Source organism: Lissotriton helveticus, chromosome 12 (genome assembly GCF_964261635.1).
Source record: "Lissotriton helveticus chromosome 12, aLisHel1.1, whole genome shotgun sequence".
NCBI classification, from domain to species: domain Eukaryota; kingdom Metazoa; phylum Chordata; class Amphibia; order Caudata; family Salamandridae; genus Lissotriton; species Lissotriton helveticus.
The window spans coordinates 838766692-838791812 of record NC_136073.1 but is presented as its reverse complement, the minus strand read 5'-3'; the positions used below and the strand labels follow the sequence as shown (position 1 = coordinate 838791812).

The 25121-nt window shown below is 48.3% G+C and overlaps 1 protein-coding gene across 6 annotated transcripts in view; it reads left to right on the top strand.

The window, feature by feature from the left end:
• SF3A2 (splicing factor 3a subunit 2) overlaps positions 1 to 13952 on the top strand; it is a 101300-nt gene extending 87348 nt beyond the window's left edge. For all 6 annotated transcript variants that reach the window (XM_078670138.1, XM_078670137.1, XM_078670136.1 and 3 more), the window contains 4 exons: positions 1133 to 1182; positions 9089 to 9229; positions 9869 to 9937; positions 13296 to 13952. In XM_078670138.1, the coding sequence (XP_078526264.1) occupies positions 1133 to 1182; positions 9089 to 9229; positions 9869 to 9937; positions 13296 to 13817 (782 nt within the window). In that variant the 3' untranslated portion in view covers positions 13818 to 13952. The remainder of the gene's footprint in view (positions 1 to 1132; positions 1183 to 9088; positions 9230 to 9868; positions 9938 to 13295) is intronic.
• The last annotated feature ends 11169 nt before the right edge of the window (positions 13953 to 25121 follow it).

The window sequence follows — 25121 nt, the reverse complement described above, 5'->3', positions numbered from 1 at the left end:
CAATCCTAGTGTAACATCTGCAGCATTACAGGAAAATGTTTCTGCTTTCACCTGTTCATGATGTGATCAGCACTTCTGTACATTTAGTGAGAGCTGAAACCTCAGGTAGAAAAAGGCACATAAGAGATGAAAAAAACAGCCATTTGGTAGCTTCTGAGTTCCAAGAGCACTGTTAATATGTGTTTGTTTTGTTGCATTGTGGTGCCACCCTAATAATTATAGTGCATTCATTATTGTTATCCTTTCTAGCTTGAAAATAATTGTGCAGCTCTTCTCCGATCAACTGGTAACTAACTTTTGTAGTGGAAGGCCAAAAAGTCCTCGGTCCTCCCATTTAATATACTTTGTGTCTGCATGTTGGTTTCACAGTTTTTCTCTTTCACTGCACTGCTAACAAGCTGTGTAGTGAAAATCATAAATCTATACCTATTATCTCCAGTAACAATGAGATGCCCGAGGGGGTGTTGCCACTAGTGTTTTTAAAAACCATGTCCTCGTTGGGGACTGGCCTAGAAAGATCGGTTAAAGAGATGTCGTCTTTCTGCAGCGAGGCCCTCAAAACTCTGGCATGTGCCTCGATTGGATTCCTGTAAATGATTGATGCCCTGTGTTGGAAAGGTTGCGTCCAATTCCATCATCCAAGGTGAAGCCTCCTCCCTAAGACATTACGACATTGTGAAGCAAATCGAGTGGTTACTCGTATCCTTTTGTGGCAGTTCTTTGACAACAAACCCCTTGGTGTCACTTAAGTTCTTTCTCTGTAGTAGCTGGTTGGTTATTTTAAAAATGTTCCTCACTTTTGCTGTCCATCTTAGGAACTCGTTCTTAAGGGTGGCTTAAGACTCGTTTTAAGGGTCAGTAAGTGCTTTTAATTTAGGGTGAGTAAATTCAGCTGTTGAAAAGGTGAGGTGTGGTGCAGCGGCCAGGGTAGCTGACTTTGGAGCACAGGGTTCATGGTTCAATCCCTAGCTCCGGCGGCAGCGCAGCTCAGCACCATGTGACTCTGGCCAATAGCTCACTTAATTTACACGACGGCCCCCAGCGCCTTGAGACTCGTAAGGGTGAGTCGTTCGTGCTTTACAGAAACGGATTTACAAAAGCCTCAAAATAAACGTTGATTTCTCTCTTCCAGTCACAAAACAGAAAGATCCAGAACATGGACAGCAAAGCCTTCTCTTCCAGGTAACTAATTTGTGTATCAGGCGTAAAACCTTTTACCAACCTTTGATGATCGCATTAGGATGGATTACTTTCTGACCTGTTTAGATTTGTTTCAAAATAGTCTAAGAAAGCAAGTAAGCAACTTAATGGAAGCTAGTTTGACCACTGCAGAGCAGTGAAAGTAAACTGATCTGGAGGTTGAACTGCTATTTAAAGGCATCATCCAGATTTGAACTCACAAAAGACTTCTTGTCCCATCTGTTGATCTTTGTAGGTCTTTTTGTGTCATCAGAATTGTGTGCAGAATGCTTCTGTAGTAGGGGATCTCTGTGTATAGTCATAATCTAGTGAATAGTCCCGCCCATGTGCGTGGACCCCGGAGCAATCAAAAATAATTTCTTAAGTTGTCAAAACATGCAGAATTGCAGACACTTAAGAGAGAATTTAAAGAAAAATAATGCAGCCTATATCCACAGGCTACACTGTCCAGTACTTCAACTAGAAATTCCACCAAAATCCACAAACAGCACAGCCTGTCCAGGTTTCTCCACAGAGAAAAACCTTGCCTTTAACAGCAAAACCCTCTGGAATGATAGATAGGAAGAAGTGGACAGACAAGCCCCATAGGCTGCCATTATGTGACTCCGAACAGGATACTGAGCCTTTAAGAGAACTTTCCAGAAGTCTCACAGTATCCCAGAATGCACTGCAGGTCCTTTTTACTTTCAGTTCTTTTTTCTTGCTAGCAGTACCCTGGAGCATTGAGCTCTCCCTTTCTAAGGGTTTATTTGGTGATGTTTTCACTTTTTTCAAGTGTTTGAGTGTTTTAATTTGAAGTACTTGGTGCTCTCTTCCTTGTGTGTGTTTCTGAACACCCTTTTATTTGTCAAAATGCCTGCTTTGTTTGACAAATGCCCAGAGTGTTCGAGGAAGAAGGCCAAGTCGGACCCACACGAGGAGTGCATCATCTGCCTTCCCTCATCTCATGTCCCAGAGGAGTGTGACATTTGCCAGGGCTTCTCCAGCAGGACCCTGAGATATAGGATAAAGATCAGGTTCCAAGGCCTGGAAGATAGAAGACTGAAGGCACAAGGTGGGTCTGGGCAGACTTCCTCTGCCCATGCTGAGGCCTCTGGTGGGGCTTCCCAGAGGCAGGAAGACCAGCAAGCGTCCCTATTCTCCGTCGGTGTCGATTTCACCGACGGTGGCGTCGAGAGGGATGACTGCAGTCTGTTCCCCGTCTCCCCAGGGCTCTGGGTCGAAGCGGTGTCGGCGCTCAGCGTCGAGGGAACTGAATAGACCGCCGTCGAGATCTCCGGTGACGAGTGATCGACGTTGAGAGGTGGCCCGGCGTCAGTGCTCGCCGTCGAGGCGACACCGCCGTTCGCCGTCGGCGAAGAGGAGATGGTCGTCGTCAAGGGGATCCTTGACGTCGAGGATGACGTCGAAGTCTCGCCGGCGTTCAGCGTCTAGGAGACGCTCGTCGTCGAGGCACAGACGGTCACCGTCGAGGCGAAGGCGCTCGCCGTCGAGAAGGAGGCGCTCGCCGTCAAGGGACCGACGGTCGCCGTCGTGGCGACGTTCTTCTACACCAAAGAGGCGCAGAAGGAGTTCTGGCGCCAGGAGTCATTCTAGCCAGCGTCAGGTGCCGATAGGGGACTCTCCATCGCCTAGGACGAAGGGAAAGTCACCAGGCTCAATGTACTCGGAGGTGTATACACCTCCTAAGCCGAGGTCGACCCCACCTCCTTCTCCCTTGCCCAAGGACCCTCCCCCACGGACTCTCCCTCCCCCCCACCCCCCCCTCCGCTTCCACCTCATTCTCTGCCTCAGCCTCATCCTCAGCCTCATCCTCAGCCTCATCCTCAGCCTCATCCTCAGCCTCAACCTCAGCCTCAACCTCAGCCTCAGCCTCTTCCTCAGCTTCCACCTAGCGGACCGCCTCCGGTTCCTCCGAGGACAGCTTCGCTGCCAGGGTACCAGACTCCACCTAAGGGGACCCCTCAGCCGGGGCCCCCAGCCAGGCCAAGGTCGAAAACTCCTGTGAGGCCTGTGGAGCGTCCGAAGCCAAGGACATCGCGCTCTCGCTCCTGTCAGAGGGGGAGATCGCGGAGTCGTCACAGGTAGTCAACGAGATCAAGGCGACGCCACAGGAGGCGCAAATCACGGTCCCACACGGACTCTTCTGGGACCAGGGACTACTCACCGACTTTGTCGGAATCCCCTGGGACGAGGGTGTCGCCCGTAGACGACAACGTCACATTCCAAGACGTTCTGCTGAGGGGTGCAGCTAAGTTGGGCATCACGGTGACGGTGCCTACGCCCACGACGTCCGTGATCTTCGAGACGCTCCACAAGAAGCACCTGTCTCGGCCATTGCTGCCTCTAGTACCAGGATTGGTGGAGCCCGCCGAGGAGTTGTTTCTCACTCCTGCGGTAACAAAGGCTGCTCCCTCCAGGCTCCTTAAGAAGTACCGGGCCCCGGATTCTGACCCGGCTTTCCTGCGGATGGATCCGACACCGGACTCTGTCATAGTGACGGCGGCTAGGAAACAGCATGCCACCACTCCGTCATCTACAGTACCTCCTGATAAGGAGAGCCGCTGGATGAACTCGGCAGGCAGAAAGGTCTGTGGGACGGCATCAACTGCGATGAAGGCGGCTAGTGCCACGGCTTTGCTGGGCGATACGATCGTGCCCTATGGGAGTCCCTCCAGCAATTCGCTGAGCTCCTTCCTCTAGAGAAGAAAAAGGATTTTCAGGAGATTCTGAAGGAGGGGATGCTGGTGTCCAACCAACTCATCAGCGCGGCGGCTGATGTCTCTCTTCTGGCGGCACATGGGTACTATCATGGTGTCAACCAGCAACGCCACGCTTGGCTTCGCCTTACATCGCTCAAGCCAGAGGCTCAACAGCGGGTGGCCAATCTGCCTTTCTTGGGGGAAACCCTGTTTGGCAAGCATGCGGATGACGAGATGGCCTGCATGAAGGCGGAGGCCGAGACCCTGACGGCTGTCGGTTTGGAGAAGCCCAAGGAGAAGAAGACCTACCGCCCATTCCAGAGACTGTTTGGGGCGCAGGGCAGAGAGCGTGGGCAGTCTTCAGGACAGCAGCAACAACAGCAGCAGCAGTTCCGAAGGCCCTTCCAGAAGCGCCAGAAGGGCAGAGGCGGCCAGCAGTCCGCAGCAGCGAACAAAGGCCCCGCTGGGTCTCGACCCTGAGCGGTTACTTCCCCTACATCCGTTACCCGCTCCGGTGGGGGGAACCGTTCAATTTTTTCTGGCAGAGTGGAGAAAAATTACTCAGGACAAGTGGATGCTGAATATTGTTTGCAATGAATACAGTCTTCGGTTCACCAGCCCACCTCCAACAATTCCTCCGGTCAGCTCGCGGTCTTAGCTGCGCGAGCTCCGGGCGAAGGCCGATATCCTGTTAAGGAAAAGGGCGATAGAAGACGTACCTCTGTCTCAAAGGGTAAGAGGTCTGTACTCCCGGTTCTTTCTGATTCGCAAGAAAGACAAGAACGATTTCAGGCCCATTCTGGATTTGCGACAAGCAAACAAGTGGATTCGCAGAGAGAAGTTTCGCATGCTGTCGTTGCATCAGATTTATCCTCGGCTGCGACAGGGAGACTGGCTCTGCGCTATAGACCTACAGGATGCGTACTTCCATGTGCCCATTGCATACAAACATAGGAAGTTCCTGCGATTTCAAGTCGGCGCTAATCATTAGCTGTACACTGTACTGCCAGTCAGGCTGAAGTCTGCGCCCAGAACATTCTCGAAGTGTATGGCAGTGGTAGCTGCACACCTGAGGAAGAACAAGGTGTTTGTCTACCCGTACCTGGACGATTGGTTGATCAAGGCCTCCTCCTTCTCGGAAGCTCAAGCGCACTTCCAGAAGACGTGCGTTCTCTTGAACAAGCTGGGGTTGCACATCAACATGTCCAAGTCTGTCCCGACTCCGGTCCAGTGCATACAGTACTTGGGAGCCTCCATCAATACGCTGTCAGCAAGCGTGTCTCCTTCGGAGGAGAGACGATTATCACTCCTTCGGAAGGCTCAGGCTCTTATGACCGCTCCATCTACAACAGTGAGGACGGTGTCTTCTCTACTGGGGTCGATGGCCTCTTGTATCTTCCTCACGCCACACGCACTGCTGCACATGAGACCATTGCAGGAGTGCTTGGAGGATCAGTGGGATCAGAGGAAAGGATCTTGGAACGACAAAATACGACTGTCTCTGCATGCTCTTCAGTCTCTGAAGTGGTGGTGTTCAGCGGAGAATCTCCTCAGAGGGGTTCCCTTCCACAAGGACATTCCCACACAGACTATTGTGACTGATGCGTCTCTCCACGGCTGGGGGCGCACTCCAGATAAAAGGAACGTGGTCCCCGACGGAGTCCACGTATCACGTCAATTTCCTGGAACTCAGAGCTGTTCACTTGGCACTGAAGGCCTTTCATCCGTTCTTCCAGACCAACTCTCTGCTTGTACAGACGGACAATACGACCACGATGTATTACCTCAACAAGCAGGGGGGCTCGAGATCGCGCACTCTGTCACAGGAGGCGCAGGCGATCTGGCACTGGCTTCTAGCCAGAGGACTGACGATCAAGGCTACCCATCTGCCAGGTGTGCAGAATGTTTAGGCCGACGCACTGAGCAGACTGATTCAGGAAAACCACGAATGGGTCATAAACGACGAAGTACTAGGAGAAGTCTTCGCAAGGTGGGGGACTCCAGACGTAGATATGTTCGCCACCGCCGAAAACAGCAAATGCCGAGACTTCGCCTCCAGGTACTACCAGCAGGGGACGCTGGGGAATGCGTTATGGATCAACTGGTCGAACAGCTTTCTGTACGCTTTTCCACCCATTCCCCTGATTCCGGTGGTGCTCATCAAGCTGTCCCAGTCCAGGGCGCGGATGATCCTGATTGCCCCGGAATGGCCCAGGCAGTGGTGGTTCACGGACCTGCTTCACCGGTCTCGCCTTCCTCACATACGGCTGCCGTGCAGGCCGGACCTTCTCACGAAGTTCGGGGGCAGATGTTGCACCCCAACCTCTCGTCTTTGAGTTTGGCGGCATGGCTCCTGAGATAGTGCAATATGGCCATTTGAATCTACCAGAAGATTGTATGGACATACTGAAGGAGGCTAAGCGACCTTCCACTAGGGCTTCCTATGCTTACAAGTGGAAGAGATTTTGCATCTGGTGCAAGTCCAAGAACAATGACCCAACGACGTGTAAGGAAGATGTTATCCTTCCGTATCTTCTACATTTGGCGAAGTCTGGCCTTAATGTCCATTCCATTAAGGTTCATCTGGCTGCTTTGACTGCCTACAGGAAATGCCCTTCACAGACTTCCTTCTTCCAGATCCCTGTGATCAAAGATTTTTTGGAAGGCTTGAAGAAAGTATTCCCTCCTGTCCGGCTTCCTTCGCCTTCATGGTAATTGAATGTGGTGCTGTCCAGATTGATGAAGGAGCCTTTTGAACCTATTCATAAGGCTTCGTTGCAGCACCTATCCTGGAAGGCGGCGTTCCTCGTGGCCATTACATTGGCCCGTAGGGTGAGTGAAATTCAGGCGTTGTGTTGCAGAGAACCTTATACTGTATTTCATGCTGCTAAGGTTGTTATGCGTACTCACCCTAAATTTCTTCCAAAGGTTATATCTGATTTCCATGTTAACCAGACCATAACTTTACCTACGTTTTTTCAGAATCCTTCATCTCCAGCGGAAAGGTCCCTGCATTCCCTGGATGTTAGGAGGGTGTTGAAATTTTATGTGGATAAAACCAAGGATATTCGTAGGTCAGGCCAATTGTTTATCAATTACGGATCAGTCAGGACCGGTCTTGCTACCTCTAAGCAGTCCATCTCGAGGTGGATTGTGTCCTGTATACAATTGTGTTACCAAAAGGCTAATAAGACCTTAGGAGGTAAACCTAAGGCTCATTCCACCAGGGGCAAAGCTGCCACGACTGCTTTGCTACGTAACGTTCCAATTGCAGAAATCTGCAAGGCGGCCACTTGGAAGTCGGTCCATACCTTTGCTAAGCATTACTGTCTGGACACTGATGCCAGGACAGACGCTCAGGTTGGGCAGGCTTTGCTGCGAAATCTGTTCGCACAGTAGTGATGTTATTTCTTTTTTCTCCGCCGCCGCTTTGGTGTGGGGATGGGCTTGCCATTCTATTCACTAGATTATGACTATACACAGAGATCCCCTACTACAGAAGGAGTAGTTTCTGTCCTGTAACTCCAGTTCTGTAGTAGGGGTATCTCTGTTATAGTCATAAGTGCCCGCCCTCCTCCCCGGTGGAGAGAGATATTCATGTAAGGAATGCTACAGGTCTGGCGTGTTACGCCTTCAAAAAGAACTGAAAGTAAAAGGGACCTGCAGTGCATTCTGGGATACTGTGAGACTTCTGGAAAGTTCTCTTAAAGGCACAGTATCCTGTTCTGAGCCACATAATGGCAGCCTATGGGGGTTGTCTGTCCACTTCTTCCTCTCTATCATTCCAGAGGGTTTTGCTGTTAAAGGCAAGATTTTTCTCTGTGGAGAAACTTGGACAGGCTGTGCTGTTTGTGGATTTTGGTGGAATTTCTAGTTGAAGTACTGGACAGTGTAGCCTGTGGATATAGGCTGCATTATTTGTCTTTAAATTCTCTCTTAAGTGTCAGTGCAATTCTGCATGTTTTGACAATTTAAGAGATTATTTTTGATTGCTCCGGGGTCGACGCACATCGGCGGGACTATTCACTAGATTATGACTATAACAGAGATACCCCTACTACAGAACTTGATTTACAGGACAGAAACTACTCCTTTCTTTCTCATACAAATAATATCCTAATCAAAATTATTCCTTGTTTTGCTATTTGAAAAAAAAAGTTATACATCTGTATCGTTTTTTACGTTCTGGCTATGTACGGAAACAAGAAGATCTAAGTTTTCTCCTCGTCTCCGAGAGTTGAAGGCTTCCTAAACATAGGGATCAATGTAGCAGATGGCCCATAGATGATTGCAGCTCAAGTACACCAGTTTTAATTCCTTTGAGTCCCTCATTAGTTTGTGGCTTCCAGACAGGGTATTTGTAATCCAAGCAGTAATAGTTGTAAGAGAGTGATAGGTGAATCCAACAGTTCAGTTTAGAAACTTGAACCGGGGCACTATTGCTGGACTATTGCACCATCCAAGAAGGCCAGCGGAAGTCCTAGTGTTGTGTGGGAACACACTTCTGGCAAAGATGGACCTATGACGGAGCTATGCTTGTGTCATGTTAAAGCAAAGCTAGGGCCCCTGGCGATGCTGTAAGAGATATCCCAAAGATAAGCTTGTGCTCATCAAGCACCTTTGCGTCTTTTATGCAGCTTTCCTGCACCAAGGCTGTTATTATCACGCTCTGTCTCTAGGTGAGAGTTTTCTGGATGTTGCCTGGGTCCGCTTCCTCTAATGCCCATTGGCTGGCAGGAGGATGTTGTCTTTAAGCTATTTTTAATCATGTAAATTGGTTACGCAAAAATTAAAAGACTAAAATGGCGAACCACCTTAGACTAATTTTTACGTTTTACCTGACCTTCTCAGCACGGTTACGAGAAAGAGTACCAAAACGCTTGAGGAGAACATTTCCCCTGGTAATGGAGGTGGATCTCAAAACGCAGGCAATACACCAGTAGGAAGGAGGCCGTCCAAGTCATATGTGAAGATCTAGTGTAATGTCAAGGCTGTTGAGGACAGTACAGTCACAGAAACGTGCCATTTCAGAGCCCACCCCACACGTACGCACAGAATAGAATTTAATCCATAGAGCTTGTTCTTCATGTTGCTTTAATTTTGATTAGCCAAGATTAACGCACTTCTTCATCCCCGAGCATCTGTGCAAGTCGAATTTGATCTATGTATTTTTAAAATGTCTTCAGATTGACTATCCAGAAATATCAGATGCCATCATCCCCCGACATCGGTTTATGTCTGCATACGAGCAAAGAATTGAGCCTCCAGACAGGCGCTGGCAGTACCTCCTGATGGCAGCAGAACCGTATGAAACAATCGCATTCAAGGTACAGTCCAAGAACAGAGCTGGCTCCTGTTTAAAGAATGCATGTCATGGGCAGACTAGGCATAAAAAGCACCGTGTGTCAGAGCTGATGTTTTGTGTTGAGGAAATTTGGGATGCAATGCCGATGACCCCTCAGTTCCTTATGGTTGTTTATTGCATCCTCCACATGATGTGCTGTCACTTGTATTGTTCAGTCGACTAGAGTCTTATAAGCTATGTCTCCTAGGGAGTAGAACTGCTCTGTACCTTAAGGGGTCTGCTACTTACAGTTGTCGGAGGGCACTGCCTCTAAGTGGACTTACCCATGTGCAGGCTCCATTGAAGTATGTGCTTGAAGGGAGCTGTGTGCACTCTAAAATGGTGTGTCTGCTCACTGTGTGCCTTGCCTGCTAGGCATACTTCTGAGTGACACGGTGTCAGTAATGGTTCTGTTCAATCTAGGAAAGGATTAGCTTAATTTTAGCAGAATAAAGTGGTGCAAATTATCTTAAGCCCCTGCATTTGGAATCTTTTCAGAAAAGTGCACAACTCAGTGGCTTCTAGATCGGTATGAAAAAGCATGTGAAATAAAAGCAAGCTGATATCTGATTAACATTCCTGATGTGGTACAATGTTTTCTAAATCACACTCTGTTTTACAGGTGCCAAGTCGAGAAATTGACAAAGCAGAAATGAAGTTCTGGACTCACTGGAACCGTGAAACCAAACAGGTCTGTTTGTTTATTTATTTAAGAGTTTGATATAGCGCTGGCAAGATCAGACGGTATCGAAGCGCTTTACATTAGTACAGATTTACATCAAACTTACTACTATAATCTGAAGAGCTGAAACAAATCAAATCCTTGGTTAAGCACAAGGGAGGTAAAATAGCAAGGATAGGGTACTGGAAAAATGTGCGGTAAAGGTCTTGTGTCATTGGACGGTTTGTCACACTGGTTGAGAGACCGGCTGAGGAGGAGATCTTTTAGCTGCCTCATGAAGCTTGAAAAGGAGAGATTCGTACTGGTATGGAGTTCCAGATTTTGGGGGCATTGCTCAAGAAGGAGCATGTCAGTGTTTTATTTGTTTGTGTGCATTAAACAGAATGAGGACTAGGGAGTTTAAGCTTCTTAGGGTTCTCATCTGACCTGCTTTTTTGAGTTTAGAGGTGAGGTAAGCTGGTTTCCCAGTGTGAAAGTCTTTGCGAATTAACCAAGCAGTTCTTAAGCTGCAGCAAGCTTCAATTGGGAGCCAATTTAGTTATTTTAGGGCAGTGGAGTTATCGTCATATTTTTTTATTCCTGTAACCATTCTGGCTGCTGCATTGAGAGTGGTTCTAAGGGGTGGAAGGTGGACTTTGGCAGCGCCTGTGAGGGTGGCGTTCCCGTAGTCCAATCTAGACAGCACCAGCTCTTGTGTGGCAGATTTTAGATCATTACGCGGTAGGTAGGGTTTGATTTTGCTCAGAAGTTTCAGGTTGTACAAGTAATTTTACGCACTTCTTTATATGATCCTTCAAGGTCAGTTTGGAGTCCAGTGTGATTCCTAGAGATGTGACTGAGTCGGTTAGGGTTAGTTTGCTGTTAGGAGTGTCTATGGACTTTATCCATTCTTGAATGGGGGGGGGGGGCTGCTATGTCTTTGCTATAAGGAGAAGGGGTAGGGGTTACCTGATATGAGACTAAGTAGCATGACATCTCCCCAATGATTATACCTCCTAATATTTCTTAAGGCTGCAATGGACTTGCCTCCTCCTCCCCTGTGGCAGCTGACGGTTTTATGGCCGGACCAAGTCTGAGAGAATTTATCCCATTTGGGACAGTGTCTTGTTTTTCGCATGCATATCAACAGGTGGTCTGCTTCACCACCTGTTCCCATGGCTCCGGGGGAACGAGCGACTAGAATAGACTCTGTGGTTAGAAGTGAATGGAGGGGGGGGGAGAATTTGTCTCTTATCTTGGTTGTGTTTTAGGTGGTTACAAGATAGCCACTGAGGGATTTCTGTGAGGGTGGCATTTAACCGGTGAATGTTGTCTAGTAAGATTAAGGCGAGATTGAGTTTTTTGCGAGGAAGGCTGGGAGTGCGCCCTCGAGGTGGGAGGAAGGTTTAGACGTAGCCAGCAGAACAGACACGTCCGCTTCCGAGAGTGGATTGAATACCTTCCGGCTTCTGGGGCTCTTGGATTCAATTGCACCAGTTGTCCTGTGGAGTGATTGTTGCTAGGGTGGCCCTGGAGTGAGAGGGGAGATCACCTTCTTGTCTCTGGGTGAGGGGTTCCAATGGACTGATTGTGAACATCAAGGGAAAGCTTGATCTTCGTGATTTTCTCATTGAAACAAATTGGCGAATTTGTTACACCGTTTTTTGGCAGTCTGATTTTTTCTTTTCTTTTAAGGGTGGCTTGGAGGTTTTTTGTTAAATGGTGTTGAAGGGCCCTCCTGTGGCACCAAATACAGCGTCTGCATTTTAATATTTGATGTGTCAACAATTGCAAGCCCATTGCTCAAATGGTCTGTTAGGTCTCAATTTCTTTTGCGAGCGTCTCAATTTCTACTGTGAGGGTTTGTAGGGAAATAGAAATCATCCTAAAGGATCTGGGTGCTCCGCCATTGACAAATGTAGAGTTCCAGGAGAGAAAGGAGCTGTATGTTATGAAATGACGCAGCTCTTTAAAAGCTTCTACTTTAATTTGAAAACAGTTTATTTGGCTAGCACCAGCATGTTTCCATTGCTCTGCTGTAGTATATTCACTCTGACCGAGGGTCCATTGACTGAAATGGGAAAATCTGTTCTTACTATTCATTCATTTTAGCACCTACAGTTGGCCATCAACTCATTCAGGTGCTATGATGAGGTGCCCACTGTTGCGGTATCCCATCATTTAAAAATAAGATATGTTCACACAAAGCTAGCATTTGAAATAAAACCAAAAGCAAGTAGAAAATATGGTTTGTGTAAAATGAGTAAAGCAATTATTGTTAAATATCCTCATGCACTTTGTCATCTATTTAGCTGCACTTTTATCAATGTGGATTTCTGTCCTAACCTATAGTTGGGGATAACTTTATTAAATATCTGCGAAACTATTGTTGCAGCAAAACAAATGTCTCTACTGGGCGTAATATGGTGGAATGAATTATTATCTAATATGTTTTGAATTTTGACACTGGGCAGAAAGGGATTTGGATATAGTCAGGGTTAGGAACATACCATCTCAGTTTATACGTCTTTTCAGAATCAAGTTGACGCAGCATTTAGGGATTTGGCATAGCAAGTTTTTCACCAGAAAGTGACTACATATGAACAGTTTGCTGGTTCAAAACAAAAATGATTTTTAAAGTTTTGAATGAGGTTTTTGGCACACGCTATCTCCCTGTCAAACGCAGCCATATCTAGTTTGTCCCGATGTCGTCTGCTTTGATAGATTCATGTACTATTCAGAATTCCTCCTCTTTCTTTTCAATATCTGAACTATGCTGATTGATTTTGATTTAGAGGGCATTTCTCTTGGGTTTTCAGCCACAAAGTGTGCTGTTCATAGTATCTGTGACTGCGCTGCCAGCACAGCAGTTCTAGGTTGCTATGCATGTTAGACTAACTTGCAGTGTGCCAGATTGCCATTGGAAACCTTTTATATGGACCAGATCGAGGGATTGGCAAAATTGTGCTTGTCCTTGTTTAGGTTGGGTGGGTGTGGGGGACTTTCACCTTCCCTGGGCAGCAGATTTAAAAGGGAGCTCCTAGAACCTCAGACTGTTAACTTTTTTTTCTTGTTATAAATAATTCATTATTTTCTTGGAGGCTGTACGAAACAGAGCGCATGCCATACACACAAACAAACATCAGGCCTACCTTAAGTTTGTTTTTTGGAGCAGAGCAAACAAACCGGCTTTACAGTTTCCTGAAAAGCAGACTAGAGTATTAATTCCTTAAAGTGTACCTCGGAAATGCTATTTTAAATTTTTACTCAAGGACTTGGATGTTCTCAGTTATTATGCATCAAACCTATACTAGCCTGCTTGTGCACATTGTATTATCGCTAGTCACAACTTTTGCTATAATCTCTCTCTTCTATTCCCCTCTCCTAGTTTTTTCTTCAGTTCCACTTCAAGATGGACAAGCCTGTGGTGATCCAGCCCATTCCAACAGTAACTCTGAATGTGAAGAGGCCTGCGCCACCAGCTATCATGAATGGAATGCCAACTCGCCCACCTGCACTCGAAACACTACCGCCACCTCCTCCTGGAGGTTTGTCCTTGCCACCTATGCCTCCTATGCCCGCTCCTCCAGCGCCACCTCCAGTACTTCCTCCACCAACTGTTTTGCCTCCTCCCCCAAGTTTGCCACCTCCGCCAGCCTTGCCATCCTTGCCGCCGCCTCCTCCTGTGGCACCTCCTCCCCCAAAAACAGCACCGCCACCTCCAGGTGCAGCACCTCCTGCAACTACTGCAGCACCTCCATCTTCTGGGGCTCCCCCTCCTCCATCAGGGGTGCCCCCTTCAACAACTACTGCTCTTCCTCCTGCCCCCGTACTGCATCCACCTGGGGTAATGCCACCTCTCCCCAGCGAAAGCTCAGGAAATGCTCCTCCAAAACCCCCTGGCAGTTAAAAAGCTACTTTGTCAAAACCTGCCTAAATTTGGACTTTTCGATTTATTGTTTTAGCTGTATTTTCTTGGGAAATCCTCTTCCTTTTGTATAATGTTGAATTATGCCAGCTCATTAAAAAAAAATATCAAAATAAATTGACAATCTCTATTTTCCTACCGGTAGCTGTGAATGTGTGCAATAGTTGTGATTTAAATTTCTGGTTTACACATTCCATGTGATTGGAAAACATGTCTTTTATTTCACATTTTGAATGATAAAGCCTATCGGACGTCAAAGCAAATAAATTATATTTTTATAAAATGTAAGTTCCCTGAGATGCTACTCGGTGTGACCATTTATGTACACCCAGCACAGATAGGTGAATTACGAATGATGAAGCTGGTTCATACATTACATCGATGTCTTTAAGAGAACTTTAAGAAGATTAATCAATATATGATTCCTGTATCAAAATCCACTGAAAATCCTTAAACTGTTCTACTTTATTTCGGACATACCATGGTTTAACCGCATGTGTGCGGTAGGATTTCCGCCCGTACGCTGGGTTTTACGGATTCGCACTTTACATGACGAGCTGGGCTCGTCATGAGCGTGCGAGGAGGCTACCTCATGACGAGCCCAGCTCGTCATGAGCGTCGAAGGGGTTAACAGTAAAAAATGAATCATAGTGGTTCCCAATCCGTGTGCTGTCAAAAATAGCCAGAGGTGCTACGCACCATGCACTTCAATGCATTTAATGTTGAAGGGTTTGTTGGCTTCAATTAAAGTAATTAGACTTATGCATGATGTTGATGATTTGAAAGTGACATGCCTAAAGCTGGAAATGTACTGCTTGTTTGATATTGAAAAAGATGTCCTCCATATTTCACTGGATCCCCACGTTCCAACACTCCCAAAGTAAGCAGAAGGAGCCTGATTTATTTAGTTAGATTCGTTGATAGTTTAGTTTTTTTCCAAATGCATTGTACACCAATGCAAATTATCAGGAAAGTAAAGCTGTCCTGTCTCTCAAACACAGTAAGTGTTATTGAGTAGTGACATGTGTACTTGAACCATAGGTACTTCCAATACACATTTCTTCCAGTACACACACATTTCCAGACAGGCCTGCTCTCTACATGAGCACAGGAAAGTAAAACCCCATAATGCCAACATTTGGAAGCAAGAAAGAGGGGCGTTTAAAAAAAAACCTGAGGAATTTATTTGGCTTGCATTGAATTGGAGGCAATTTTAGGGCGGAAGCAGCTAAAATAAAGCTGTATTTGGCTTAAAAAAAATGGTGAGTCACCCTGCTGAGACAGGTGTGTTTGCACGTATAACATGGGTAGGAATGGAAGTGCATGCACATATTCTTTAAGCGCAGAAATATTTTGGCAATAGGGCCTACATGCATAGGGGTGCTATCTAGCACTGTAAGTGGGATAAAAAAAAGTTTGTGAGTTCTCTAAAAAGGCATGGGCAAAGTAGTGTAACTAGGAATATTTTATTAGAGGCGCTGCCTTAGTATTCTGAAACACTGCGTATATGATTATAACACCTTCCTCAGCTTCATGCCAGTTATTTTCATGGAGAAAAGTGCAAGTACTCCAGAGGCCGGGCTTATATCCCCCACCCTACCAAAAAAGTAACATAGTGGGGAGCCGGTGCCAACAGCCAATAAGTCAATGGAGCCGCAGGTCGAAAACCTTTAGGAACCACTGCCTTAGTACTTTTCCAGGGATTCACTGCATTAACCCAGTGTAGGTCCCAGAATGGCAGCTACTAAAAGAATTCAACAAATTTTAGTAATCTTAGAGCAGAAGTAGGTTATCGAATGTTTAAAGCTTCATCATGAGAAATACTGTAACATAAACTGTTTTTTATGGTGCCTGTTATTAATTCTGGGTATACACTAATTTATTTAATGAAATGATGTTCCCTATACAGTGCTCACAATTAAACAAAACACATTGTAGTTGTCCTGTTGCGAAAAAAAAATGAGATTCTTCTGATAAAAGAAACCGGTTTGTTGGGTTATTTGGTGATGCTCAAAGTTTGTGTAGATGAACTCTTTTAAACAAAAGACCAAGAGGTCCATTATTTCTTTATGCAAACTAGAGTTTAATGCAGTAAGTGCATATTTTCCCAGCAGGGTTTCAAAATGGGGGGTCCCAAAAGGGATTCCCACAGGGTAGTTTCCTTCTCTATATAAAAAATACGGCGAACTGGGGGGCGTGGCCAGCAGCATGGCCAGCTAGGACGTGTCTTCCCGTAGCTCCGGGCGAGCTGCTACTAATCTGACGTACTAAACAAGCCACATAGCCCAAACCTGCGTTTTCTAACGTCCTTTGGCCTCGGTACCTCATTGTGACCCGCAATCCACCGTATTTGCGGAAGCACTGGCAGAAAACAGCAAAGTAGTGACGGGCGCGCGCCTGGCTGCGGAACCCAAGATGGCGGCGCACTGAGTCCCCGGCATATTCCCGGAGACAAGGAGCTGAGCGGAACCCTGCGAGGACGTCGGAACAACTGCTGGACGCACCCGATCGCCTGAGAGACACCTATGGCTAGGGGACAGTGACGGGCAGCTGCGGCCGAGAAGAGCACTGAGGCTGCGGGGCCGGGCGGAGGATCACAACCGGGACGCCGAAACATCCCCCCCTCCCCCTACGGACCAACGGAGGCTCCAACGCCGGATCGCACCCGTCGGACGGGGCAAAATGACAGAAACGGCCGCCGTGGGGCATTAACTACGGCTGAGTCGGCCGATGCGTAGCCTGCTGGTCCGCACAGCGCCGCTGACTCCCGGGAGGTGGAGAGATCTCCCGAACCCCTCTCACAACACGGGCACCTGGCCTCCTGGCTCGAAACTGGCACGAGCAACCTGCGGCGGGCCCTGCGAGACGGAGAAGGCCTAATACGGTAAGCGGGCCTTGTGCCCGTTCTCCTGTGGTGCGAGAAGGCTCCCTCGCTTCCCTGACCCTTTGACAGCTGGGGCTGGGACCTGGTGGCGGCCCGATGTGAGATGTGCGACCTGGGCCCCAACACAACCGCATTTTTGGAGATGAGACTAACTCCCTGAGGCAGAGGAGGAGATTAGGGCTGTGGGTCCCCGGGGGCACCGGCAATTGCGTGGCATTTCCCCTACTGACTACCTTGCCTGCATATCACTTCGAAGCCGGCGAGGAGGGCCGGGATAAGGCAGGAGAGAGGCAGGATCACACGGAACACTGCACACATGCACGGCGCTTCACCTGGGGGAGCGTGTGCCTTGTACCCCAATCTCTGCAGAGGGTGCTGGGAAGAACGTGGGCTGCACCAAGGACCCGGGCCCGAATTGGGACTACGGACACGACCTAAGGGCCACGGGCGGCAAATCCGCAGACCCATAACACGAGAGGGGGAGGTCTAGGGTCGCTGGAAGTGAAAATCGGCGAAGTGGGATCGGAGGTGACGCTGCTGCGACAAGACTTTCGGAAACTGTCAGACCGGGTGACCTCGGCGGAGGCACGAATAGGGGAGGCGGAGGACTCGATCTCCACGTTGAGAAAGGATATGGCGGAGCTCCAGGCCTCCCATCGTCAGCTGCTGTGGAAGGTCGACGATGCAGAAAATAGGGCGAGACGCAACAACCTGCGCTTTGTTGGATTTAGGGAAGGAATTGAGGAGACCGACATGGTGGCCTTTCTCCACACCTGGCTAACAAAAACCTTCCAGGCGGTGCAGTTCTCGAACCGTTTCATCATCGAAAGGGCACATAGGGCCCTACTGGCACGACCACCGGAGGGAGCAAGACCCAGGCCCGTCATTGCGCGCTTCCTCAACTTTGCAGACCGGGACCTGATACTGCGAGAATCCAGAAAGCTTGGGGAACTACGCATGGAGAACGCAACTATTATGATCTTCCCCGACTATAGCCAGGAAGTGCAAAAGCAACGCCGATCCTTCGACGCAGTCAAAGCGAAACTAAGGGACATGAACGTCACCTATATGCTGCTATTCCCGGCGAAATTGAAGGTGATCTACAAAGACCAAGCCCACTTTTTTAACCATCCGGAGGATGCTTCGCAGTGGCTGGAGGAACGTCCCATATTCCACAGACAAGAAAATAATGCGAGAGGCGGACCAAACGGACCGACTCCACGACGGCCACAATGGGAACGCCCGAAGACCCGACGACCACAGGCGCAGAGGAATAGGAGACGGACACAAACTACGCCCTATCCGGGACGTACTCGGATGAACAGGCGAAAAGGACAATCGACATCACCCGGAGGGAGAAACACAACGGGGCCTGGATCCGATCGTCTAAACAGGACCTCTCGCTCGAAAGGAGAAGAGAGAGAAGACTCAGAGGCTCACTCGTCGGGGGAGGATGAGGGAGAGGCACACTCCATCCATCCGCTGGAAAGGGCGATCCATGACCTGGAGCAGGATGCTTCTGGGCAACCGGCGGATACCCGTCCGGATACGCAGGACTCACACTCTTGACCAAGGGCAGATTGGGCAGCCGAGATTGCAGCTCGCCGCTAAGAAGACACGCAAGTTGTTAATCCTCTTTTACCTATCGGCTCTGTTGGGCGCAGACTCTTTAGTGCGCATTTCTTGAATTTGACTCTTCAGACTATTCCATGGGAAAGGCAGTATATATGTTTTTTGCACTGAGTCCATCAGAGTAGGTTTCAAGGGAGAGGGACCTTTGGGAGGGCCATAGACCTTCTTCCACTGACGGTTCTACCTTGCATTGGGATGGGACTGAAAGGGGAGGGAGGTGGGGTGGGGGGAGAAAGGGGGGGATTTGTTGTGTTGAAGCAGAATGTTGGGGTTAGCGCAAGGGGGGAGGGTGAGGGAGTTGGGAGGAGTTGGAGGGGAAGGGGGGAGAAGCACACCATCTGAGTACCGCAAATATATCCCGAATGGACACGCACAAAAGGCAACACATCCAGCCACACACAGTCAGAGACTACCCACCGCTACCAGACACATTATGTAAATTAGCGGCCTATGCTCCAAGACAGACACTGTCCCAGATGCTTCAAGGCCAGCCGTTCATTCCCCATCAGCATGACTATGGGAGACTCTGAGAGGGGGGTTGTCCCATCGATGAAGGCATTAAGGTGATGACCTGGAATGTCAACGGACTAGGTTGCAATGCAAGATTAAACGAGGCTTGGTGAACAATTACATTAAGAGGTCTGGGGCCGATATTGTACTCCTACAGGAAACACACCTACAGGGTAATAGATGCGCCTTTTTGGCAAGGGGAAAATACAAAGTTTTGGCACACTCAGGGTTCTCCTCGGGGTCTAGAGGGACTGCTATACTCATTAAAAAAAACGCCAATGAGAGTAACGCAAGTCTGGGCGGATAGGCAGGGCACATATGTAGGGGTTCGGGGGTCATGGAGAAGGAGGGAGTACACACTCGTATCAGCCTACGCCCCGCCCAAACTGCAGGCAGACACTATGAAGGCCATATCGGACATAATTCTCAACACGTCGGACACGATCCAAATTCATGGGGGGGGGACTTTAATGATGTGATGAACTCCTCTGCAGACCGGACAGGTGAACGAGATAGACCTCAGAACAAGACTCCTTTAGCTAAATCTATGGAGATATGGGCCTCCTGGATTTATGGCGATGGTTACACCCAGACGCTGGGGCGTACTCTTTCTTCTCGGGGGCACACAAAGTCTACTCTCGCCTAGACTACATATTCATGGCACGGCAGGCGCTGCAGGCTACGGACTTAGCGGACTATTACGCTCGAGGGATATCTGACCACTCCCCCTTGGTGCTTCAAACAGGTAGATGACAGAGGAGAGGTCCCGGGACCCTCCGACTCTCGGCATGGGATCTACAAAACCTGGACATTAGGAAGGGGCTTAGAGCCGACGTGAAGGTGTTTCTGCGGGAAAACGAGGGATCTGTGGATTCCAGAGTAGTCCTATGGGAGACGCTCAAGGTAGTACTGCGTGATAGGGCCCACGGTAGACTGGCGGAGGCTAGGAGAAAGAACCAGGCTGAAATACAGACCCTGGAAGCACAAATACTAAAACTGGAACAGGAACACCTACTCACGAAAGATATAAGGACACAAAGACGTCTTGTGGATACACAGGCACAGTATAGACAGCTAGTGACGGGAGAGGCCAGGACGCAAGCACTGGCAACCCTACATCGCATCTATGATGTAGGTGATAAATCTGGGAGACTACTGGCCTGGCTCAGTAGGAAGGAGAGAGATGAACGCTGGGTGGAGAAAATAAGGGTCGCCCCGGACTCATGGGCATGCACAGATGATAAGATATCGGAAGCTTTTGCTGAATGTTATGAAGCTCTGTACACGGCCCGAGATCTGGGTTCCAAAACAGAGGCACTGCAGTACATGGCGCCCATTACCCTCCCAGCTCTTGAGGACACTGACTGTGAGGACCTAGAGGGCGACATTACGGAAGACGAGGTTCGAGAGGCACTGGCCAAACTCCGTACAGGGAAGGCGGCGGGCCCAAATGGATTTCCTGCGGAACTCTTTAAAAGCATGGCTGACCTCTTACCGCGCCATTTACTGGGCATGTTCCAGGATGCGGAGGACGAGGGGCAATTCCCACTAGACCTGAGGCAGCTACGATTGTCCCGATCCATAAACCAGGGAAGCCCCCGGAGGACTGCACCTCATATCGCCCCATTGCGCTGCTAAACGTGGAGGCCAAGATGTATGCAACCATACTGGCGTCACGTATGAGAAGGGTCATCCCAGACTTGATACACATGGACCAAACAGGGTTTATCCCGGAAAGGGCCACCAGGTATAATGTGAGGAGGACACATAACTGGTTACACGTGGTAAAAGACAGAGCCGATCCACATTGGTTCTTATCCCTTGACGCTGAAAAGGCATTTGATGCTGTCCACTGGCCCTTCCTTGAGGCGGTATTAGAACGGATGGGGTTTGGACCCAAATACAGAAAGAAAATTGGCCTGCTATATGCAGGTCCAGGGGCCCGAGTAAGGGTAAATGGGGTGCTGTCGAGGACTTTTTCCATACAACGGGGCACCCGTCAGGGTTGCCCCCTGTCACCCCTGCTGTTCGCCCTAACAATCGAAGTGATGGCCTCCGCAATCAGACAAAACGAGAGGATCACAGGGTTCTATATCAACCAAACAGACACAGGGGATGAAAAACTGTCCCTATACGCCGATGACGTTCTCCTCTACGTCACACGTCCTGAGAGGTCAATACCGGCACTGTTCGAGGAGCTGGCAAAATATGGCGCGAGATCAGGATATCAGATTAATTGGCACAAATCGGTACTATATGATCCCCGAGGACGAGAGGAATGGCCCCAGCTGCCACAGAACCTACAGAGGACCGAAATAGGCTTCCAGTACCTAGGAATATTCATCACTGCTGACCGAGACGGCTCATATGATCGTAATATTGCACGGATCGTGCACGACGCTAAAGCTGATGCAGATAGGTGGCAATCTCTCCCCCTGACACTACTTGGTAGGGCAGCGATGTTCAAAATGATATCGCTCCCAAAGTTCCTCTACGCCTTCCAAAATGAATATTACCAGATATTGTCTAAAACGCTCCGAAACATACATGCGGACCTCCGGTCATTTCTATGGCTGGGGAAACACCCTAGAGTCGCACTGAAAACGCTGCAGAGAAACCAATATGAGGGGGGGATTTCACTTACTGACCTAGAGACCTATTATTGGGCAGAACACCTAGCTCCCATTAATGACTGGATCCACGCGCCTGCCACTCACCCCACATATGCTTTAGAATGGTACCAAATGGGCACACACTCAAGTCTACACTACATATATGAGGGAAAGAGGCAGGCCAGCCTGTTGATGGCCACAAGGATTACACTAGAGGCGTGGAATAGAGCCACGAAGGCCATCGGGTGGACGCACAGGGCTACGAAGCAGACGCCATTATGGGAATGCGCCTGGCTCAAAGAAGTACACAAACTGAAGGGGTTCCGGGGGTGGGATGATATCTGCATCTCCACACTAGGGGACGTCATAAAAAACGGCACATTGAAACCCTTTGCCTCCCTACAGGCTGAATTTGGGCTACAACACTCTCAACTTTTTAAATACCTACAACTCAGACACGCATACATGGCGGAAGAGACACTGCGGGAGCCACTCCCCGAATACGCACCACTAGAGGGCCGTTTACTGCAAGAGAAGATCCCAGAGAGGGCGGTTTCCTTAACCTACAAAACAATCATGAATAATAGACCGAACACGCTGGTAAACCTCAGAGCCAAGTGGGAACAGGAAGTGGGGGGAAATGGATGAGGTAGACTGGGGAGGAGTACTAATGCACCCTAGAGAAGTAGCCATCAAATCGCGCTTACGCCTAATCCAGTTTAAGATCTTACACAGGGTATATTACGACAGGATAAGACTATGTAGAATGGGGAGGGTGTCAGACCCTAGCTGCGTACGATGCAGACATGAGAGCTGGACTTTTCTGCACATAATATGGTCATGCCCGCATATACAGGACTACTGGAGCGAGATTACTACTGAGTTAAGTAAAATACTAGAGATAGACATTCCACTGGAACCAAAGTTGGTCCTACTAGGAATGACCAATGACATAGATCTGCCCCGCCCACAGCTAATATTTCTGGTACTGGCGCTGGTGGTGGCCAAAAGAGATGTAGCTAGGAAATGGGGAGCGGCTGACACGCCTCAGATGGGGGAATGGAGGAAGGGATTAGATACCTACATGGCGGCAGAACGAGTTACATATAAAGCAAGAGGCTGTCTGAGAAAATTCCGCAAAGTATGGGGTAAATGGAGATGCTATCATGGCCTGGATGGGGGTCTCTGAAGGGATCAAAACACATAGGAGCGGACGTGAGGGAGGTGGGGAGCCACGGAATGGTGGATGAGAAGCACAGAATGACCTGTAATAGAGGAACACCTAGACTGAAAAAATACGATACTGTACACTTAGACGGAAGAGGGCGGGATAGGGGGTCTGCAACGTAGGGCCACTACCAGATGAGTGCAAGCATGGCTAGGATAATGCCCTGTGGGGAATGGGATACAACCATTCTAGAACAACTGTATTGATGTTGTGCTGCTGCCTCCTAGAGTTATAACAAGTTTATATGTTGGGGATTGGGTGGAGGGAGGGGGGGGGGTGATGATAGAAAAGCAGATGCAAGGACTTCCTGCTGAACAGTTACACTTGTTCTTTCTTGATATGCATATATTGCTTTTATAAATAACGCCGCCCATCCTCCGGGATACGGGTCCAATGGCTGTGTAATGTTTTGTTTTAACGACTTATTCCTTGTCAATCTCAAAGCAGGAATGTAGATAAGAATGACTATGCATTGTATGTATCTGCAATAAATAAAAAATATTTAAAAATAAAAAAAATATGGCGGAATGAAATGACCCCAAACGTGGCATGTAAGTAGAACTTTGCACAAGGAAGGACCTTTCAGATTCGATTGAACATGAACATGTTAATTTTTAGAGATTTGTGGAAAAAAATGTAAAATACTCCAATCCCATTGGACAAGAGCGCTATTCCGCCAACAATTTTAGAATCACAAACTTGCAATTATATGATTGGCTGGCTGGAACTTAAAGAAAAATGTTGCAGCTGCCATTACAGGACGTGGCAACTTGAGGCGGAATGTACCTGGTTTGTAGCACATCTTAAGTAGGAAGGTCTCTGGTGTTGTGCACGATGACCAGAGACGTGCTCATATTATGTTGCATGTAGCTCGTTTTGAGCACTGAGTAGACAAAAGAGGAGTGAGAGCAGAGTTTCTTACATGTTAATAATGATTATGTGAGATTAAAAGAATATGGCTTTATAGTGTGGAGAGCGTTTTGGTGCTGTGTTTGATGACCAGCAGGTTGCTCCTATCGTGTTGTGGCAATTTTGTATCTTTGCTGAAGCATGGAGTGCATCTTATAGGAGGGATGTACAACTTCAATTATGCTGATACACAACGCCTTTGAGTCGTTGGACAAGATCTGGAGTCATTGGTACGGGCAATAGAATTTCAGGAACTGTCTTCTGGTCCATTCTCAGACCAAGTTCTGTCCTATGTGCTCTGCGAAGGACGAGCAGCGGTCTCAAGTAAACCATGCCATGTTCTGGGCTGGCCATAGATTAATTTGTGCATGTGGACAGCATCAGAACTCCTTTTCAGGGGCCTATTTTTCATCTTCAGACTTTGACCCACAGTAAGAAAGAGAGAAGCAGAAACAAGATGAGCAATGAGAAGGAGGAAAACAATAGTTCTGTTATGTCGATTTGTATAGCGCACTAATCGCCCGTGAGGGTACCCCGGTGCTTGAGCAGGAGTGTAGGCATTTAGTCTGCTCAGAATTTAATCGAAAAGCCAGGTCTTCAGCTTCTTGCGGAACTTACAGATCAGATGTGAGGAAGAGGCTCTGTGTTGAGGGACGTTGTTTCATGTTTTGGGTGTGATGTAGGAGAAAGACAACCTCCTGCTCTGCCTCTGCGGATGCTGGAAGTGTGTGCTAGCGAGGCAGAGCATAGGTGTCTGGTGGCTTAGTGAAAGTGTATGAGGCTGTTCAGGTATTCTGGTCCTGTGTTGTGTGTGGCTTTGTGTGCGTGAGAAGTTTGCATTGGCTGTGCTTGTCTGTGGGGGGGGTGTCAGTGAAGCTTCAGGTGGTGCGGTGTGGGAGGTTGAGTAAGTGTCTTGCGGTGGCATTCTCCATGGTCTGGGCTCTGCGTAGGAGTTATTTAGAGATTCTGGCCTAGGGAGTATTGCCATAGTCCAGCCTGCTGGTGATAAGTACTCGTGTGACGGTTCGTCTCATGTTCTGTGGCAACCATTTGAAGATCTTTTGCAACATGCGTAGGTTGTGAAAAAGGAATAGTGGAAGTAAGCAGGGATTAAAATAGTGTGTCCGAAAGAGAGAGGGTGGGCAGTGGGAGCGGAACCTGCACTTTAAAAAAAAAAAAATAATTAAGCTCTGTGACCGTAACCTGCTCAACATGGCACCAAAACCATATGCTGTTGGCTGAGCACGGTCATCTCCTCTGCATAACCTGCTCCTCACACCACCTTACTTCACAGAACACTCCTAAAGTCCCTGGCAGATCATACCACACTTGCATGCACAACCCAATATTAAGGTTTAACAATCTACCTACTCACCCGATTAAGTGTAAAGGTGGTGGTTAAATCAAGGGGGTTTGTGCGGTTTAGGTTGACAGTTGCCATCTGAGGTAAGAGGCTGTGTTATGTTTAGGGTAAGGGGTAGGTTTAGGGTTTTGATTTGCTTGCGTTTACA